At 43.5% G+C, this 20,485-nt stretch overlaps 3 protein-coding genes and 1 long non-coding RNA gene across 4 annotated transcripts; 3 read left to right on the forward strand and 1 right to left on the reverse strand.

Moving 5' to 3' along the window:
* Positions 1–394: 394 nt before the first annotated feature.
* LOC136351398 (FLUCTUATING-LIGHT-ACCLIMATION protein 1, chloroplastic-like) lies at positions 395–4,003 on the forward strand. Its single transcript, XM_066303473.1, has 6 exons — positions 395–952; positions 2,552–2,655; positions 2,799–2,854; positions 2,984–3,157; positions 3,311–3,424; positions 3,676–4,003. The coding sequence occupies exons 1-4, from the start codon at positions 446–448 to the stop codon at positions 2,986–2,988; spliced, it is 672 nt and encodes a 223-aa protein (XP_066159570.1). The 5' UTR covers positions 395–445; the 3' UTR covers positions 2,989–3,157; positions 3,311–3,424; positions 3,676–4,003.
* Positions 4,004–6,741: 2,738 nt separating this feature from the next.
* LOC4344536 (FLUCTUATING-LIGHT-ACCLIMATION protein 1, chloroplastic) lies at positions 6,742–9,921 on the forward strand. Its single transcript, XM_026019933.2, has 6 exons — positions 6,742–7,526; positions 7,679–7,787; positions 8,654–8,709; positions 8,868–9,029; positions 9,187–9,303; positions 9,498–9,921. Exons 1-6 carry the CDS (start codon positions 6,834–6,836, stop codon positions 9,594–9,596), a joined length of 1,236 nt encoding a protein of 411 aa, XP_025875718.1. The 5' UTR covers positions 6,742–6,833; the 3' UTR covers positions 9,597–9,921.
* A 2,110-nt stretch (positions 9,922–12,031) lies between these two features.
* On the reverse strand, positions 12,032–13,037 carry LOC107277996 (uncharacterized). The gene is made up of 2 exons (XR_001548051.3): positions 12,769–13,037; positions 12,032–12,478 (listed from the first exon to the last, which is right to left on the reverse strand). It is a non-coding gene; the product is annotated as an uncharacterized lncRNA (long non-coding RNA).
* A 290-nt stretch (positions 13,038–13,327) lies between these two features.
* LOC4344537 (uncharacterized) lies at positions 13,328–14,837 on the forward strand. The gene has a single exon (XM_015793325.3). The coding sequence runs from the start codon at positions 13,417–13,419 to the stop codon at positions 14,197–14,199; it is 783 nt and encodes a 260-aa protein (XP_015648811.1). The 5' UTR covers positions 13,328–13,416; the 3' UTR covers positions 14,200–14,837.
* Positions 14,838–20,485: the final 5,648 nt, after the last annotated feature.

Genomic DNA, 20,485 nt, shown 5'->3' on the forward strand with positions numbered 1-20,485 from the left:
TTGTTGAAAAGTCACTAGGCCCAGCAGGCTCATGTCAGACATGAAGCTGAGGCGTTGCCGTCGCGAAACGCTCGCGACTTGCTGATCTCGCGCGTACGCGCGAATTACCAATATCGAAAGAGTTGGTAGTGCCAAAATTAATCTAGATATTGGTACTACTATTGAATTGGTAGGATAGAGAACCAAATAGACTTGTAGTCATCATCACGAATCTTGAAGCAAATTATTTGCTTGACACACAAGTAATTAATTTTCGCGAGATTAGCTATTTTTTGGGCTAATTTGTCGGAACAATTTACTGGTGATTACGTACGACAGATCGCTCTTGAACAAACCCTTGCTATCTAAACCAAACCATGCAGTGGCCTCGGCTTCCCAGCCGCTTCGCGACGGCGATCGCCGCCGGTCTGCGCCGCCCTTCGCCGCTCCCCCTCGCGAGAACGCCATGCCGCGCGCCGCCGGCCTCGCCGTCGCCGTCACCGTCGACTGTATTCCGCCGCCATCTCTTCTGGCCCAGTCGTGCGGCCATGGCGCCGCCACCGCCGCCGCCTACCCTCGCGTTCGCGGCGAGCGAGGGCGCCTCCTCCCGAAGCAGGGGCCCACTGATCTCTCTCTACTACTGCTCGGCGCCGCCGCCGCCGTCGTTGCGGCGGCCACACCGCGCACCGCGCACGCGGCGTCCGGGGGCGTCATGGGCGGCCGCGACACCTCCCCATCCCCCTCCTCCTACTCGTCGTCATCGTCGTCGTCGTCGTCGTCATCTCCGTCGGTGAGACACTACCACTACTACCCGCCATCACCGACGAGGTCATCATCGCCGCCGACTCCGGCGGCCCATACCACCAGCTGCCCTATATGTCCGTACGTGCTGTTGGCCGCCGCCGTCGGTATCACTATCATCTTTCTCTGCACCTTGGCCAGCAACCAGAAGACTACCGTCGTCAAGCTCCAGGTGAGTTTATCGACCATACAAAAATACCCAACCTAGCTTTAAAGTTTAAATTCAATTGGTTTATAACCTTAATCCCTCAATATTCATATTTAAATTTTGAACTGGTCACCTTTTTTGTAAATTGTTTTATAAGTAAATTTCACAAAACTACAAATACTTTGATCCAGGGGCGGTACCACCCATTAGGCGGGGTTGGGCGGCCGGCCCAGCTACGACCCGTGCCGCCCCAACCCTCCATATTCTTCTTGGGCCGCCTACCACCACATCCAATTCATAATTGGCCCATAAATAAGCAGCCAAAGTGTCTAATTTTAATCCTGCGTATGTGATGCTTTTCTGAGTCAATTTCTCGACACTGCTCACCCCCGTCCCCTTCTATAGTTAGGTGCCTAATGTTTTTCTCTCTCTCCCTTCTAAGCAAAATAATAATCATCTTATTCTGGGTATGCGATATCTTCTCATATATTTATTTTTTAAAAGATATCTATCAACCATTCTTTATGAATTGATTCATATTTACAAATTGATATGTTTACTAGTATCTTTTTGAGAGAATCTATTATATGCCACTGACTTTGTCACGCGTCTACGATTTTAATATCTATCTTTTTATGTATGGCGCAAAATTTATTACTTTATTTTAATATCATTTTTGTTTTTTTGTTTGCCTTAATTTATTGATTATACTATATGTTTATATGATTACAACATAAATATGATATTTTTGCGTTTAGTTGTTCTTATTGAGATGAGCATCTTCGCCCCATTTTTATTTTAATCCTGCATCCGCCACTGCTTTGATCAATCTATCACAAAATTACATATTTAAAAAAGTATATTAGAAAACTACATATTAAACAATATTTTTTCACAAAACTATAGATTTATTAATATATCATATTAATTAGTAAACTACAGATTTAATATCAGTTTTATCATATAACTATAACTTTTATAAACTCAATAGTGTTATATATGGATATAAACTCTAAAGTATACTTGGATAACTTCGTTACTAAATCTGTAATTTTATTATACGATACTTTATTAAATCTAAAGTATACTTTGATATTTTGATTAAATTATATATAATTTTGTGAAATTTACTATTTTATACTCCCTCTATTCAAAAGTCTAATATCTATTCCATTCTATGGCTTTTCCAAAAGTCTTAAGTTCTATTTGTTATCACTATGTGTTAAATTAAATGGTTGATCGAAACCTAAAAAGCTATTTTTGTATTTATTGGTTGCATGTTCATTAATTTTGTCACATGGTGGATGAGTATTATATTCCTTGGTCTTGGTGCCAAAAGAAATAGGTATTAGACTTTTTGAATGGAGGGAGTAAATACTTAAAAATGATGTCATGATATTATGTTGCATCGTAAGCACAAGCTAGCGTAAAGTTCCGTTTATCGTAGTCTAACCAATTGAAAAATTATTAATGTTCAAAGTTGAATAATGCCGGTCAACTGTGAAGAACGTAGAGCGTATTAATTTAGACCATTTTGATCAGTGATCTAATTGCATTTAATTTGTCCCAATTATTGTGTATCACTAATATCATTGGGGGTTTGTAAATTGTCACAATATTCAGGTAGCGTTGCAGGCTCTGGCAAAGACAATGCAAAAGGATCTCAATACGATTGCTGCCAAGGTGGACACTACTAAAACAGCGTCGCTACAAATTCATGTTAACGGGTAATATAATGCGATTTGTTGATTTCTCTAAACCCTAAATTCATTCTTGCAGTCGGCTGTTATACATTATTGATTCTACACTGCACAATTTGATACTTAGAGTAGAAGAGAAATTTATATATGTTCATGCCCCATTTGTGCAGAGACGATATGTTCCTTGAACCGTCAGAAAGATTACTGGTTCTCTTCAGCCTTATCGGTAAGAAAAATATACAATTTTCAGAACCTTTAATTTCGAGACAAACGCAACGTTTTTGTGTTCCACTAATTTATGACCCTGTGAATTAACTCACCGTGTTTTGTTATTTGGGTGTACATTTAATTTTAGGCTGATGTGAAAAAAACAGTCGACGAAATCGATTCTTGGGAGGAGCATTTTGATAAGATTTCTATTGAGGAGAGGAGCAAAACTGATGAAGAAACTCTATTTAACGTGGAGGGAATCAAGATAAGTAAAAAATACTCCAAAAATCCTGAAAGCTGCAGAAAAGAGTACATAGTGGTATGCAAAATTTTCCTAAGCTTGCATATATGCTTACAGGATTTTTTTTTTCTCGTCAGTGGTTGCCTTGGAACTCTATATCTAATTAATGATCGATTGAGGCATGCTTTTTTACTAAGATATTTGTTTGGGGATTATTGTCAAATCATGCAGTTAACCATTATTCTTGCTGCTGAGGGAAAACTGAAGTTTCCCCAAATCAGAAGCGCCGATGATCTGCGATTAGTACTGGGAATGCTCAACGGTATACATGCAAGTGAAATTAAGGTATATTAGCATGCATGTTATTCATTTCATTTACACGTCCTCTTATCTTATATATATGCACCAATTTTTTAAATAAATGAAAATGGTTTACATATCTGATTTCTGACAATCGGCACACAAACACACAACCAATATTTAAAATTAAGGATACTGCATCTCCTGCAATGCAACCTCATTAATTCTTGTGAGTAATCATTCACTCTCAAATTAATCATATCCTAATCCTAACTATATTGGACCTATTGTTTCAGGGTGTTCAAATTCTATGGACTCCACAAGAAGAGGATGATGCTCTTTCAGAAGAGAGGCTACTAAAGGACTATCCATATCTGAGGCCCCTAAAACAAGTTTTAATTGGAGAGTCAAAACAACTTTTACTTGGAGAGTCAAAATTCAAACAAATTTTGTTTGGAGAGTCAGAAGAGAAGCAACTTTTGCTTGGAGAGCCAAAAGAACCGTCAGTACAAGAAGATCCTAATAATACTAAGGGATAGGAACTTTGTTCTTGCTGTTTTACTTGCATGCAAAAAAATGTGAATTATATGGAGTTTATTAGAGGTGGATGTCAGTTCGATCTATGTACCCACTCATATTCAAATCTCAATTAATTTCATCATACCTAAAATAACATTTTTAAAAGTAGCAGGGAGTACTTAAACCAAACAACCTTAATACAAAATCAACTTAAAATTTTCATATACGGTCTATATTTTAAAATTTTAAGAGTAAATTTCACAAAACTACAGATACTATGACCAAATTATCACAAAACTACAGATTTAACTCAGTGTATCACAAAACTACACATTTAACACCAAATTTATCACAAAACTACAAATTTAAGATGAAGTGTCACAAAACTACATGTTTAGTAACTAAATTATCACAAAACTACATGTTTAGAACCAATTTAGTCACAAAGCAATAATGTTTATAGCTCCAACATAACAATTGTGCTATAAATTTAAACTTCAAAAGCTGTAGTTTTGTGATAACTTCAATATTAAATATGCATTTTTGTGATACTTAAGCATAAATGTGTAGTTTTGTGATAAATTTGGTGCTAAATCTTTAGTTTTGTGATACAACGCCTTAAATCTGTAGTTTTGTGATAATTTGGTCAAAATACCCGTAGTTTTGTGAAATTTGCTCAAATTTTAAATTAGTGTGTGCTCAACATGTATAGCGGTGGGTTTTGTGTTACTAATCACAGTAGTTAGTTTTGTGTAATTTCAACCATAAAACATGGGTTTCGTGACATTTGTTCTTTAGAAACATAAACGAACAAACAGATTGACTGCTGCTACTTGTCTGCTTCTTACACTTCTGACACATCATACTGAATTTACAATTGAATTTTCTGGATCACGGCAAGAATATCTTATTTAAGACACACTAAATAATTTGGAGCAGTGACAATAATGGTAAATTGCGTCTTTCCGAAACTTTAATTATTCAATAATTATTAACAGTGAAATTTGGTAATCGGCAAAGACATCATCGGCTTAGAATCATTATCGGCTGTAGCATCTCGGAATCAGCCGATGGGAGTTATCAAGTCGCCAATAGTCGGATTCCTGCTATATTCGGTTAAGGAAATCAATCTACTAAAGGAAGCTTATCTCTAAGTGACCGAGTTTAAAGAGAATACGGCATGGCAATTTATCTATTAATTAGGAATAATTTGTTAGTTTCTTTTTATCTTTAGGAAAGTGTGTTTAGTGTCCAATAAGGACTTTATATTTTCCTTTTATCTTTAGGTTAGTTTCTTTCTTGTCCGACAAGGACTTGTATCAACCCATGGGTATAAATATGTACACCCGGGGTCTATGTAATCTATCTCTATGATCAATACAATTCGACGCATCGCCACCCTTTTTACTTCTATTTTTGTTTTTTACGTTCTGGCGGAACTTGGCACCCGACGCGGGGCTGCATCATCTTCAATCTCCGGCGAAGGGATAAGTCCAATGTTCCGTCGGCCCAAGCAATTGTCTCATCTACATCGGCGTTATTTAAGGCTGCATCAGTACATTCGACCTCTTGGATTGCTCTAGTTTGGATGATATATTTGCCTACATATTTATCATATGTCTCTATTAATCTAGTCTTAGCATATCAATTTAGCTCTATCGGCTGCTTCTCATTTTAGGGTTTCTGCCGATATCGGCTAAATCGCGTTGCTAGATTAGATTAGCTCATACATCTACCACCCTAAAAATCAGTCAACTGCTTGATTGTCTAGATATTATGTTTCTTTTCATACTTAGTGCTGCATCAGTTAAATTTGATCTACTAAGTCATGCTTAGAACCATAATCTCTAGCCTACTTCTTGATGCCAATAAGGGTTTCATCGGGGTTTCAGCCGGTGAGTTATCTGGACGTTGCATCGGCTCATAAGGATTGCACATACATATAAGTTGGATTTCGCCGATGACAACAAAGGTTTCACTGTTTAATCTAATCTTGTGGATTTCATGACATCGGACCTCTAGACAATGTGTGCTTTAACCTTCGGATCGATGCTTATTTATCATATCATTGCTAGCTGATTGGTTTATACTGGATTATATTGTTATTTTATTACATCATCATCAGTCGATTGCCTTTATATCATTATCTACATTGGACATATAGCCGATTGCTTAAACCCTATCGCTATCGGCTGGTATCAGCATCGACTATTATTGGCTACCGGCTAGAACTACTCCATCGGCTTGTCAGCCGATCGGCTGTTTTGATCTACTATTTGCATATCTTGTCAGTTGCAGGATCAAACTGACTGACACGCCCACATCTCATCATATTTGGACCTGCACTGGAGCTAAGCATATCTCCTAGGTCGGGGTGTTCGATTTTTTCGTCAACAATAATTTAATCAAATGCATATTCACTTAACTTTATGTTAATTTTTTAGATAATGGAAATAAATCATGCTTCACTTAAAAAGAGCTACAACCACTTATTACACAAACTTATTCAACAACCAACACACACCATAGAGTTCACAATACACACTCCGAAATTAACAATACTCGGAGCACAAAATAGACACCAACACAAGATAAAGAAAACACAATTATTGAATCCTAGTTGTAAATCTCCACCCAAAGTTGACGAAAATATGCATGATCGTTGACTCAAATTTGCGATGTGCATTATTTATTAGCTTGATCTGAGCCCAAACCAGAACCAATGCATATAAGATTTTGATGATGATTTGTAAAAAAAAAACATATTATTTCTATTAAGTCATAGAAGAATATATAACAGATGATCCTACGAGGATAAGTTTCTTTAATACATTTGAATGGATTAGGCTTCGTTTAATCCAGTATGTATTCAGCCTTCACTCGTTAAGCCCTAAACCCTAAACGCTCTGTCTCTCTCTCCTTCTCGACCACGGCAATGGCGATCGCCGCGCGCCTCCTCTCCACAGCGCCATGCCGCTCGCCCTCGTCGTGGCCGCTGCCGCCGTCCAAACCCTACCTCCGCTTCCCCTCCGCGCCGCTCCTCCTCCTCCTCCGGTCACCCGCCGCCGCCTCGGTGATCCATCTGAGTCCTCCGCCGGTAACTCCCCTCGCCGTCGCGTGTGATGATCGGCACGCGCTCCCCGACTCGGACGAGCCGCGCAACCGGAACCCACCTGACCATCCCGCTCCGCTGCTCGCCGCCGCCGCCGCCGCCGCTGCCGCGGTGGCCAGCCCGCACGCCGCGCTCGCCTTGTCCGGTGGATCCATGGGCGGGTGCTCGGACACCTCATCCTCCTATTCCTCCTCCTTCTCCTCCTCGTCGTCCTCCGATTCCTTTTCTTCGTGGTCCTCGAGCAGCGACTCATGGAGGTCATCGTCTTCTTCCTCCTCCTCTCCGCCGAAGAAGAAGAAGGTGGTGGTGGTGGAGAGCGCAGATCTGGAGACTCACGAATCGGTCGGCACGGCGGCTTCTCCGCCGCCGCCGCCTCCGGTGGCCCTGACCCCGTGGGAGAAGTTCTGGATCAGCGTCGCGGTGGTGCTCGGCGTCGGTGGGCTAGTGTTCGGCCTCATCTTCCTCATCAAGAGAAGCATCCCCCCGCCGAGGACCATCAGTGTGGTCAAGCTTCAGGTTAATTTCTCTGAATCTGATCTTAGAGTGTCCATGAGCAATTCAGAGTTTCAGACTGGGTTTCTTGATATGATCAGTGATCGATCACTGATTCAAAATTGTATATATACTGATTGGATGATCTATCTTCGTCTCTGTTACTCGCAATTTAGATTGCATTGGGTGGTGTGGCTGCGGCGAAGTCGTTCCAGAAGGATCTGAACCGGATTGCTGAGAGGGTGCAAGGCTCTAGCCGACGTTGGTACAAGTTCATACTGAGCGGTAATGCCTATTCTGAATTTCTTGCACATCAAATCTATTTATTCTCCTCGCAAAAAAAAAAGAATCTATTTATTCTGAATTCTTGCACATCGAATTCTGCTTTGGTGGTTCCATGCTAATTACTTAATTGCAGATGGATTATATTTGACACTAGCTAGTAGCTTTAAATATAAATCGCACTTAAAATGTCTTTAATAATAAGACAAGTAGCAACAAAATTAATAATATTTACATAAATTTATTGAACCAAGACAAATGGTCAAACTTTGTAGCCAAAGTCATTCACGCCAAATATTTATTATCGGAGGGAGTAGTATGTTAGTTTTACTGTTTTAAACCGGAATAATATCCTGGCTTCTGAATCTGAAGATAAACAAAGTCACAACGTCAGTCTCTTATCTAGGTTGCCCTCTAATGAGGGTTTCAAGTGTGCAATCAGCTCCACATATAGGATTAGTTGGCAACTTTTATGGATCATTAGGAGTAGGAAGGGGAAATATATATTTGTGCTTAGGCCACACACGGCACGCACCTTGCAGAAAGTTCAGAGATATATATATTGAGCATGTTTTTCCATGTGTGCTTATGGATGTAGATCTGTTCAAGAAGTACTACTATCAAGTAATAGCATTTTTTGCAGAAATTAATCTATTTGTGCATAGGACTCAATTTAGTATTAAAGTGATGGTAAAATATTCTTTTTTGTCGGGATGACCGAAGGAGATGGTAAAATGTACCTATAATAAGGTTATAAAATAATGTTACTGTTAACACTTCATATAACTTAGATACTTATGACCACTATCAATTGTCCAATGTATCATGGTAGCTTATTTTTTATGTTCTGGTGACTCATCTTATTTCAGATACCATATCTTCATTGCACCGCCACAAGGATTACTGCATCTCTACAAGCTTATCAGTAAGAAATAAAAACAGTTTTAACATTCTTTTGGTAGACTGACAGACATAGTTTGTGTTCGCTTCTAGTTTCTCTCCCTCGATTTGACAGCCTTTGTATGTTCCGCCCACTGCAATTACGTACTGAATCGTATAATTTTGCTGAACCATTTATTTTAGGTTGATATAAAAGACAGCGACTCTTGGAATGGTCATTTTAAGAAAATTTCGTTGGAAGAAAGGGGCAAATTTGATGAAGAAACGCTTTCTAATTTGGAAGGCGTTAAGAGAAATAAAGAATACTCTACAAAGATGGATGGGAGCAAAAACGAGTATATAGTGGTATGTTAGACTTGTTACTTTGTGAAATGCTTCTTGAAATATTTGCCATCGATCTGCTGATTATGATGATAAAAGGACACTTTCTTGACAAAAAAAATGGCGTTCTTATTTGTTTGATGTCTAATGACTGATTTGTTCTGATCTCCAAATCATCCAGTTAACCATTCTTGTTGCTACGGATGGAACAATGGATTTCCCCAAATTGATCACAAACGCTGCAGATCTGAAAGTTGCTTTGACAAAGCTCTACTCTACACCCGAAACAGGTCTTGAGGTATGGGGAATATTTCCATTTGTATTTCGTAAATCGTAAGCTAGCACAACTGCTTCTTGGTATATTATTGAACAAGCTAGGGAAAACGCAGCTTGAATTTACTAGTTACTCATATCACTTTTACCACTTTTCTGATAAGTATTATTATCTGTTTGTTGAGTGCCTAATGAATTGGACAAACTAATTTTGTTCAGGGTATTCACGTTTTATGGGCACCTCAAGACAAGGATGATATTCTTTCGAAGGAGAGGATGCAAAAGGATTATCCATATCTGAAGCCCTTGAGTGTCTGATTAGGGCGGCCTTCTCTTCGTGTCCTTGGAGGAAACCCATACAAGAAGTGAAGAAGAGCATTATCATAGTCCCAGTTATTTTGTAGTTAGAACTTAGAAGAACACATACAGATCATTAGGCAATTACACTATTATAGGTCTATAGTCTATATACTCCTATATACTGGTAATTGAGATCAGCTCATTGTTTTGGTTGCCAGTCAGGAATCAGGGCACCTTTCTAAGCCTCAGGAAATGCTCTGTAAATGGTGATGAACTTGTAATAGAGCACAGTGGTACACAAGAATTTTCAGCTGATTAACATGATCAAGGTTGATTTTATAATTCCATGGAACTATTATTGTATTTATTACCATATTTTCATATAAAATAATCTCAAAATGGAGGAAAATAATCTTAGACTCCATACTCCCTCCGTCCTAAAAAAAACCAACTAGCTATGTATTTGGACATGCGTCATGTCTAGATGCATAGTTAGGAGTTTTAAGGACAGAGTGAGTATGTTACTCCAGCAGCTATAGTGATGTTGATTTGAGAAATTTAATATGCTATTTTTTAAATATTTACATATACTCCTTCCGGTCTGAATATTTGGCGTTCCCCGACCCATCGCCGGAGGAGAACTCCCGTGCTCGCCGCCGACGTTGCTACAGCTGTGGTTGGCCAGCTCCCCGTGTTCGCCTAGACCGTTACCATTATAATTGTCATATTTTCATGAAAAATTCTTAACATGGAGGAAAACGTTCCAAGCTTCCATATGACACTCTAGGAGCTAGAGTGATGTTTTATGAGATACAGCACTCTTCCCTTGCTATACTCCCAGATTAACATGACACTTTTAATACTTCCTCCTTCTTTAATAATGACGGATAACATTGATATACTTAAATATTCTGAGTAAATTTACTTTACACCATTATAAAAATTAGAATACAAAATGGGTCTGATAATACAATTTTTTTTTTATAATATAAATACAGATTACATGTAGATTAAGGGGCTGTTTAGTTCCCCAAAAACTTTTTCTAAAAACATCACATCAAATCTTTGGACACATGTATAAAGCATAAATATAGATAAAAAGAAACTAATTGTACAATTTACATGTAAATCGCAAGATGAATCTTTTGAGCCTAATTAGTCCATGATTAGGCATAAGTGCTATAGTAACCAACAAGTGCTAATGACGAATTAATTAGGCTCAAAAGATTCGTCTCACGGTTTCCAGACGAGTTATGAAATTAGTTTTTGTCGGAGAATGAACTCCTTCACCAGGGAACCGTGAGGCCCCCCCTTTGTGAGTTCGGCCGGGGGCAGCGGGTGAGATTCGAGGGCTTGGTGAGCGAAGCTGTGTCATCTTGAGGGGGTTCAATCCCCCAAAGACAATGAGACAAAATGGGTTTATACAGGTTCGGGCCGCTAAGAAGCGTAATACCCTACTCCTGTGCTTGATTGATTGAGTGTACAACACAAGTGCTTGGGGTTGCGAGACTCAAGCGCCAGTTCGCTCGAAAGTCCTCCCCCCCTCTTCTCACTAGGCCTGGACCTCCTTTTATACCTCAAGGGGTTATCACATAGACCCAACAACCTAACTTCGTCAAAAATTATTACCATCTTTGCATATGCATGTCTTGTTCCTTAACTTGGAAGCCGCATACACGTCGCCTCGGTCGTGGGGCCTACCAAACAATGCTGCCTGACACAAGGGGCGCCCATGTCATTCATCATTTAATGGGTGAAGACTTTTAGGCTCCTATTACACCGGGAAACAGGAACCTATCTTTGACCAGAGCGTGAGACCGACTCTGGCTGGGATAAGAGGATGAGAACCTCTGACCATCATTATTTGATGGGACATGTCAGGCTGCACGCCGCCTGACACACGAGCAGCGCATAAGTGCACTAGCCAGTCACATCGGTCATTCGACCGGTTGAGTACACTGCACGCCGTATTAAATGCGGAGTGGCGCGACCGCTCAGGTCGCTATAAATGCGGGTAGGTGAGCACCTGTAGGCGGACACCTAACCCACAGTACGTGGTGACCTAGAGAGGGGGTCGGGGGAGCCCGACCCCTAGTCACGGGAGGGGGCGGTCGCCGCCCGACCTCGGGCCCAATCCCCCCTCGGGGGAGGGCCACGTGGCGTTTGGGGCAGCCTTCTCCCTCTAGTCTCGACCAGGGAGTGGCCGCCGCCCTACCTCGGGCACGACTCCCCTTAGGGAGGGCCACGTGGCATTGGGAGGCAGCCTCCTCCGACTAGTCTTTGGGAAGGAGTGGCCGCCACCCCACCTCGGGCCTGACTTCCCTTGGGAGAGGGCCACGTGGCATTGGGGGGCAGCCTCCTCCCTCTAAACATGATACCCCCGGGACCATATCACCGACAGTTTTTCATTCGTGTCCGAAAACCCCTTCCGACATCCGGTCAAACGTTCGATGTGACATCCAAAAATTTTCATTTCACCAATTAAACAAGCCTTAAACGGACAAATCTTCTTCAGGGAAAAAAAAAAGAAAAGAGAAAAACGGTCACATTAGAGCATCTCCAAGAGTATGGCCAAATGCCACTCCAAGCTAAATTATAGCCAACATATGAAAAAAAAAAGACCTTAACTCTCTGGCCAAGCCATCCCACTGGCCAAATCCTGCTAGCAGCTGGCCAAATCTAGCCAGCCACAACCGCTGGCCAAACGGTGGGCCCCATGCCCCCTCCCCTTCCATCCAGCCGGCCACCGCCGCCCCCGCCGCTGCCGCGGCCGCATCCGGCGCCGCCGCCCCCATGCCCAGCCGCATCCTTGCAGATGTCGGAGATGCACAGCAGCAGGCAGGAGGAGGGCGTCCTCCTCACCTTCTCCGTCGCCGACTGCATCGCAAGACTGCGTACTACTACAAAGGTGAGGCAGAGCAGCATCAGGCTCCAAGAACGATTCAAGATGGTTGAGACAGGAAGTAAAACATGCGCAGATTCGAAGGCGAAAGTATGCGGGTCTTCGAAGGGATTGATTCCAACCAGATCAAAGCCAAGAACATGGTAAAGTCTGCCTTTCTTCAGAAGGTTTTGGGTTTTAGCCGATTGCCAAGAAGAAAAACATCAAAAATTGCAAACAAACAAACAAAGAACTTCGCCGTATATTCTTGCACAGTCATGAGTACTCAGTAATCACTAATCAGTGTACCTTCAGTGACCAGCCCAAGAAGCTCCAAGAACCGCCATTGAATTCTTGCGCGCCTGCACGGATTCAAGGAGCCAAAAGCCTAAAAGAAAAAGCTGCAGCCCGGCCGCATCCAGCGCCGCCGCCCCCGCGCCCGGCCGCATCCGCCGCGGCCGCCTCCACGCCTGGCCATGCCCCCACGCTCGGCCACATCCGACGCGGCCGCCCGCAGCCCTCCCATCGTCGGCGTCGCTCCTCTCTGTCTTGCCACGCCGCTGCATCCGAAAAGTGCCAAGAAAAGAGAAAAAGGGAGAGAAAGAGGAAGAAGGTATAGCAGAGGCTGACGTGTGGGTCCCAGTGTCGGAGAGTGTAGTTAGAGAGGCTGTTGAAGTGGGTAATGAGTTTAGCTTGACAAATCAATTGGAAAGCTAGCTATATAAATGCTCTTACATTTGGACACGCCAAATAAGATGACAGAGAGGAGAGAGGGATGCCGCGTGCCAAGCATGAGCGCGACCGCGTGGGAGTGGGAGTGTGGGACCCACCCCTTAATCCCCAACAGCTCACGCCGCACAACAAAAATGAAACGAAACGAAACGAAACAAATCCACCGCCACCGAACGGACGCCATCACGCCGCGCACCGGACGCGCCGCGCCGCGCCGCCTCCGCCATGCCCGCCGCCGACGCCAAGCCCCGCCTCCACCTCCACCTCCCCCGCTCCCTCCTCCTCCTCCTCATCCCCTTCCTCTCCCTCCTCCTCCTCTACTCCTACTCCTCCTCCCCTCCTCCTCCTCCCGTCGCGTTCGCCGTCCCGCTCTCCCCGACCCCGCCCTCGCCGCACATCCGCATGCGCCGCGCGGGGTTCCGCTCCTACGAGGACTACCTCCGCCACCAGCTCAACAAGACGCTCGACCCGCGCCTCCGCCGCGTCTGGGCCACCCGCGACTGGCACCGCAAGGTGGACGCCTTCGCCCGGGCCTTCGCCGCGCTCCTCCGCGACGACGGCGGGGGGAAGCTCCTCTCCAACGCCTCCCGCGCGCTCTGCGTCGGCGCGCGCCTCGGCCAGGAGGTCGCGGCGCTCCGCCTCGTCGGCGTCCGCGACGCCGTCGGCATCGACCTCGCCCCGGCCCCGCCGCTCGTCGTCAGGGGCGACTTCCACGCGCAGCCGTTCGCCAACGACACCTTCGACTTCGAGTTCTCCAACGTGTTCGACCACGCGCTCTACCCGGGCCGCTTCGTCGCCGAGATCGAGCGCACGCTCCGCCCCGGCGGCGTCGCCGTCCTGCACGTCGCGGTGCACCGCCGCGGCGACAAGTACTCGGCCAACGATCTGCTCGACGTCCACGGCCTCGTCGGCCTCTTCCGCCGCTCCGACGTGGTCAGGATCTCCAAGGTCGACGCCTTCGGCCTCGACACCGAGGTCATCCTCCGCAAGAAGAGGTCTTCACCCTAACCACCACCACATCCACATGCAACTCTCTCAATTCTCCACACACAATTCAACTCTCCAAACAGAAAAAGGAACACAAATTTTCTTCCAATTTCCACTCCGATTTTTTTGGGTTCGATTTGTTCTTTGCAAATGCTGCAAGTGTAGTTAGTTAATTAGGTAGGCGATTATTTTCTACTAGGACATGCATGCATCGTAGGCAACAAGTTACTAAAAAAACTGAAAATTTCCCGGTTAAAAGAAGTGAAAGAAGAAAGTTAAAAAGATTAGTAGTGATTTGGTTGTCACTTTCCCTTCTTTTCTTGATCACTTTCACCAATTGTTCTTCCCTTTCTCTTTTATCCTTGTCCACTTTACGGAAAGATTCTTTGATTGATTTGGGTGGGGGTGTGTGATCAGTAGCTGTACTAATCGAGTATATCGGCGGCATAACTGTGTCCGTGCACTGCACATCAGCTAGAATAATACTGTCATTGACATTTGCAGCTGAGACATTGATGTGGATGCCGTAGCTGTTGTTGAGTTGTAATGTGGGGGATAGTACGTTGGAAACTTGGAATTTTGCAGGAATGTATGGATCATGTATATTCTCTTTGTTTTATGTATAAAGAGAGAGAGAAAAAAATCCCATCTTATGTTCATTTTCTGCAAGGATATTATTGTCACGAGCACAACAGGGCCATGAAAACGTTCTTGCATTGCATGGAGTACATAAATGTGAGTGCTTGGATTACCCCTAGAAATCACCTGCATTTATTCAAATGCTAATGTTTTAGTGCCAGAAGTTGCAATGAAAGTGACAACTGAGAGCAGGTACAATAGCAAACTATACAATAGCAAACTATAAGTCAGCAATAAACACATTTCGATGAGATAAAAGAAGAGAGAGAAAATCAGTGGACTACAGATTTGTAGCCAGCTGCAGTACAGACTCTAAGATACATATGTATGACAGGTGGGACCAAGTATGAATTGTGTAGTATTCCCTCCGTTTCAAAATGTTTGACACCGTTTACTTTCTAGTACGTGTTTAACCATTCGTCTTATTAAAAAAATTAAGTAATTATTTATTCTTTTCATATCATTTGATTCATTGTTAAATAAACTTTCATGTACACATATAATTTTACATATTTCACAAATTTTTTTAATAGGACGAACAGTCAAATATGTGCTAACAAGTTAACTGTGTCAAATATTTTAAAATGGAGGGAGTATATGTTATACGTAACTATTGTATGAGTTAACTACTAAATTGACTATACATGATTTGGAGAAAGTAGTTGCCTATAATATTAAACTTGCTCTGAGAAGAGGGATCTTTTCAGTGTTCTGAATCTTTCCTACTGTGATGGGAATGACAAAATTTATCACAGAAATTACGGCGGGTATTCAGGTAAAGGCATCAGCTGGAGCAACCCTTTTGGCTCTTTTGGGTGAGAGACTGACAAAAGAGTACTAGAAACTTGCAAGAGCATAGTAGCCTAGTACTCCTGTACTGTGCATGGAGTGCAAATTAAGTCAATTATTTGGGACAGCTCTCTTGACCTGAAATGAGAAACCATCTTTGCCTAAGAGCAAGTTTAATAAGTTTAATAGTATAGCTCACTACTGGCTCTAAATCATCTATAGCCAATACAATAGCCAATTCATACAATAGTTGCTTACTATACTATTAATATCTGGTCCCACCTGTCATACACACATTACGTCTTGGAGTCCGTGCTGCAGCTGGCTACAGATTTGTAGCCCGCTGCTTTTATCTCTCTTCCTTTCTCTATTTAAAATATGTCTATAGCTGGCTTATAGTCTACTATTGTACCGCTCTAAACGAAATTTCAGAAACATGCATTCATCCCAATACTGCGGTTTTTTTTTTCTGTTCACACAGAACTGTACAGTGTACAAGAGGCAGGGAAGGAGGCACATGCATGTGACAATTTTTTAGGAGAACTAAAAAGTAGTTGTATGGGGAGTGGGGATTAACTAACCACCTGATCAGGCGGCCTAATTAATAGCAAGGCCAGCTCAGTGCATGAGACAATTGTCCCCCATACACCAAGACACGATCCACACAGAATGTGTCACATGGCCTCTCACACACACCAACAATTTGTACTAAACTTCGGTAAATTTTTGTATAGCTGATGGATGCCTGCCACAGAGTACTCCACTAGCTTAGCTCGTGAAACTGAATTTGAGCTCCAAATTCACGCGCAAAAGGAATGGGGGAAAAATGAACGTTGATTTTTACAAAGTGTTACTCCTGCCAGAATATTACTATCATAAATTTATTTACGGGTCACAAATTTGTTAGAAAAACCATGCGCTCATGAATAATATGCACGCACAAGTTAACTTTCACCAAAAATTTAGTGAGATTAAAATCGTGCTGCTAATTTTCGTCTCTTTAAGTGTGTGTTATGGGACGTATTCGTGTATGTGTAAACGTGGTATTGTGTGTGTAGTTGTGTGTACGCATATTCATTTAGGCCCCCTTTGATTCAAAGGAAATTCATAGGAATTTTAAAGGATTTAATTCCTATAGGAATTTTTTCTATATAGCGCTTTGAATCAAAGGAATAAATCCTATGGAATCCTATAAAATTCCTATGGAATGCCTCTTCCCATGCAAATTTTGAAGGAAATTTAACATGAGGTTCTACCTCATGTTAAGAATCCTTTGAGTCTTTCTCTCTCCTCAAATTCCTGTGTTTTTCCTGCGGCTCAATCAAACGGTCATTCCTATGTTTTTCCTGTGTTTTGCAATCCTCTGTTTTACACTTGTATTCCTATCAGAATCCTATGTTTTTCCTATTCCCCCGTTTTTTTATTCCTGTGATTCAAAGGGGGCCTTATCGTATAATCGAGAAAAAAATATAAACAAAGTACTACCTAAAAAATTATCGAACAGAGTGGGTAAGGCCTTGTTTAGTTACCAAATTTTTTTCTCAAAAACGTCACATCGAATCTTTGTACACATGCATTGAGTATTAAATATAGATAAAATAAAAAACTAATTACACAGTTTATATGTAAATCACGAGACGAAACTTTTAAGCCTATTTTGTCCATGATTAGCCATAAGTACTACAGTAACCCACATGTGCTAATGATGGATTAATGTAGACCCCCGTTTTTATAACAGGAATCAATCGTGTAAACAGTACCATTTCCCTGGATCAAGTAGTCTGGTACACACGAATTCATAGCTGAAATACCAAGTGCACATACACGAGTGTCTAATACGAATTATTACATCATAAGCCCGTAGGCATAGTCTTAAATCATCGGACCGAGCGGTCCGGAATACATCCAAAAGCAGAAATAGATAAGGCAGCGGAATTCAGGCAGCGGCATGCCATTGCCACAGGCAACGACCATACTAAGACCTACTGAGTGCCATCGTCTTCATCTCCCTCCTGGTAGTAGGCATAGGGATCCTCCGAGGCTTCATCTCCCGCTTCTGATTAATTTTATATTTGCAAGGGTGAGTACCAACCGTACTCAGCAAGCCATCACAGCAATGATGCACATGACAGAGGAATTCAAAGGATGGCTATGGTTCTTTCGCGCAAAGCAAGTTTTGCAATTCTTTTCACAAGCCTAAGACCTAGCATAGACTGATCAAGTTTTTAATACCAGTGTTCATATTAAACAATGACGGTTCTGTCCACCATCCATTGTGATCCCAAGGATAGCTTCCCGTCATTGAGTCGTTATGGTTTTCTGAGGACGTCCACATTCCCGCCTCTCAGGAAGTGGCTCCATCAGCATAAAAATCATCATGCAATATCCCATCCCACACAAGTTAAAGAATTTAGAGTCTAGCCAAGTGTAATACATGTCCCGGTGCTCAATAACCGCGAGCACGGCTATTCGAATAGATTCGGTTTACTCACACTGCAGTGGATGTACACTTTACCCGCACTCCGCGACTGCCCAACACATGAGCCTCATCCCAACACATGAGACGCGTCACGGCAAAGCTTTTCGATAACCTCGCATTGGCAGTACCCGCTCCATGAACTTAAATCCTCATGCACTCTAGGCGTCCATGTTTCTAGCAGTGAGAGGAGTTCTGGCGCTCCCGGGGAAAGAGAAGTCTCACACGCATATTAAATTATGGTTCAAGTTAAGTTCTCTCTCTCACACACTCATGGCAGTCCTACCAATGGCAACACCGATGTAGGGCACGCCTCTCGGCCCTACCTCAACGGCTGTCCCATCGTAACGCACCTGCCTCACTCAGGGGTGAACCATCTATGCAGGGATACTGCCTCCGCTCGGCTATCTAATCTGTTAGGTCTATACCCATTCGAGAAGTACGGTTGTACGGGGGTCGTTTCATGCTTAACTTCATGGCTCGGTCCTTAATTAACTGGGGACGGTACTAGCCTTTTCCAGATACCACCCAAATCCTCCATCCGCCCCAGTCGAAAACAGTTGTTTTAATTTTATTTCTCCTTTCACAAATCATGTCATCAACATCATGGTAATGTGGCGCTCATGTCTCCACATGCCGCATCTCAATTACCTTCCCGAAGGTAATTGCCCAAGCATATAGCATTTGATAAATATGAGTATGCATGATTCTAGAATAGCATTTCTAAGCAATTGTCATAGTTGACTAGGGACTCATACGTAAATATGGTTACAAAGATTTAAGGGTAAACAATAATCAAGGCATGGCATAATCACAAGTAGGATGTTCATCATTGCATGCAATTTTATTTGTAAACAAAACAATTTCGCAATTGGGATCAACATGTTCAAGGAATAGTGATGACTTGCCTTGCTCAAAGTCTTGCGGGTCTTGGCCTTCGCTTGGATCCGCAACTCCCTCGGGCTCTATAGTTACGTGCAAAAATTGATTTGAATTCGATTAGAATTCAAATAAAAATCCAAATAAATCCAAATGGAAGTCGAACGCGAAAGTCGATTCTTTTATATTAACTTTACTATTCGCGTACTAGGGCAAACCCAATTTCGATTCAAACTATTTTGCGGGTATAAATGTTTTGTTCTCACAAGTTTTTAATTTAATCTACCCGAGCATTATATCCATATAATAGGTTAGAAATTTCTATCGCGAGCTAAATATCGGACGGAATCCTAGAATTATTATACGATTTAATTTAGTCTATGACTAAATAATTAAATATAATACACGGGTAAAATTCCTAGTAATTAAATCCGAATTTCTACCGTGAACCGATGACTTATAGAGATTACCAAAAATAATCTATAATAATCTATAAGAATTCATCTAATTGTTTAGTTATTAATTATATCTAAATTACTACCAATTTTAATCTAATTTGATCAAGAAACATATTTTTATAATTAACTCGGAATTTCGACCGAAATACTATTACGCTCGAGGAATTTCCAAAAATAATCTATGATTAACCCCGACCATTTTTATTTCCTAAATCCTCCTAATTTCTCCCCCAATTTCCCTTCTATTTTCTCCTTTTCTTCTTTTCTATTTTCCCTCTTTTTCTCTCCCTCTCTTTCTTTTTCTCTCTTTTCTCTCCCTCTCTTTCTCGGCTCTATCCCACCCGAGCGGCGGCGGTGGACGCAAGGGGAAAGGAGGGCGGCTCACCGGCGGCGGCAGCGGCGACGACGGCGGCGGCGACGGTGGCGCACGGCGGCGCGGGAGCGGCGACACGGCGGCACGGGAACGGCGGCGCGGAAACGGCGGCACGGCGGCACGAGAGCGACGGCGCGGCGGCACGGGAACGGCGGCTCGGTGGCACGAGAGCGGCGGCGCAGTGGAGAGGGAAGAGGGGAGGAAGGGTGAGATGGGGTGGGGGAAAATGGAGAGGGGGGGGTATTTGTAGAGAGGGGGGAAAGGAGAGGGGGAGGGGCGGCGGCGTGACGCGACGGCGGCGCTCTGGACGGGACGATGGCGACACGCGGGCGGCGACGCTATGGCGGCGCGGGGCTCGGAGCGGCGATGCGACGGGCGGCGGTGCGGGGCTCGAGACGGGCGACGCGACGGGTGGCGTGGGAGCGGCGTGACAGGCGGGGCGATGACGGGACGGCGCGGGGCTCAAGGGCGACAGGACGCGACGGCAACGCGGTGCGGCAGCGGCAATGGGACGGCGGCGCACGGCGGCAATGTGACGGCGCGCGGCGCGCGGGCGGAGATGACGACGGCGCGGCGCGGCTCGGGGCGTAAGGCGGCGCGGCACATGGCAACGGCGCGAGGCGATGGGACGGCGCGCGGCGCGGCAGCGGCACGGCTCGAGGCGGCGATGGAACGCGCACGCGGCGACGGGAT

The sequence above is a fragment of the Oryza sativa genome, chromosome 8 (genome assembly GCF_034140825.1).
Source record: "Oryza sativa Japonica Group chromosome 8, ASM3414082v1".
NCBI classification, from domain to species: domain Eukaryota; kingdom Viridiplantae; phylum Streptophyta; class Magnoliopsida; order Poales; family Poaceae; genus Oryza; species Oryza sativa.

Excerpts from the sequence above, each read along its gene's own strand:
- LOC136351398 (XM_066303473.1), top strand. The coding sequence starts at position 446 with ATGCCGCGCGCCGCCGGCCTCGCCGTCGCCGTCACCGTCGACTGTATT. Across the intron at positions 953-2,551 it reads CTACCGTCGTCAAGCTCCAG|GTAGCGTTGCAGGCTCTGGC; the intron begins GTGAGTTTATCG and ends CACAATATTCAG. Across the intron at positions 2,656-2,798 it reads CTACAAATTCATGTTAACGG|AGACGATATGTTCCTTGAAC; the intron begins GTAATATAATGC and ends CCATTTGTGCAG.
- LOC4344536 (XM_026019933.2), top strand. The coding sequence starts at position 6,834 with ATGGCGATCGCCGCGCGCCTCCTCTCCACAGCGCCATGCCGCTCGCCC. Across the intron at positions 8,710-8,867 it reads GCATCTCTACAAGCTTATCA|GTTGATATAAAAGACAGCGA; the intron begins GTAAGAAATAAA and ends CATTTATTTTAG. Across the intron at positions 9,304-9,497 it reads CACCCGAAACAGGTCTTGAG|GGTATTCACGTTTTATGGGC; the intron begins GTATGGGGAATA and ends AATTTTGTTCAG.
- LOC4344537 (XM_015793325.3), top strand. The coding sequence starts at position 13,417 with ATGCCCGCCGCCGACGCCAAGCCCCGCCTCCACCTCCACCTCCCCCGC.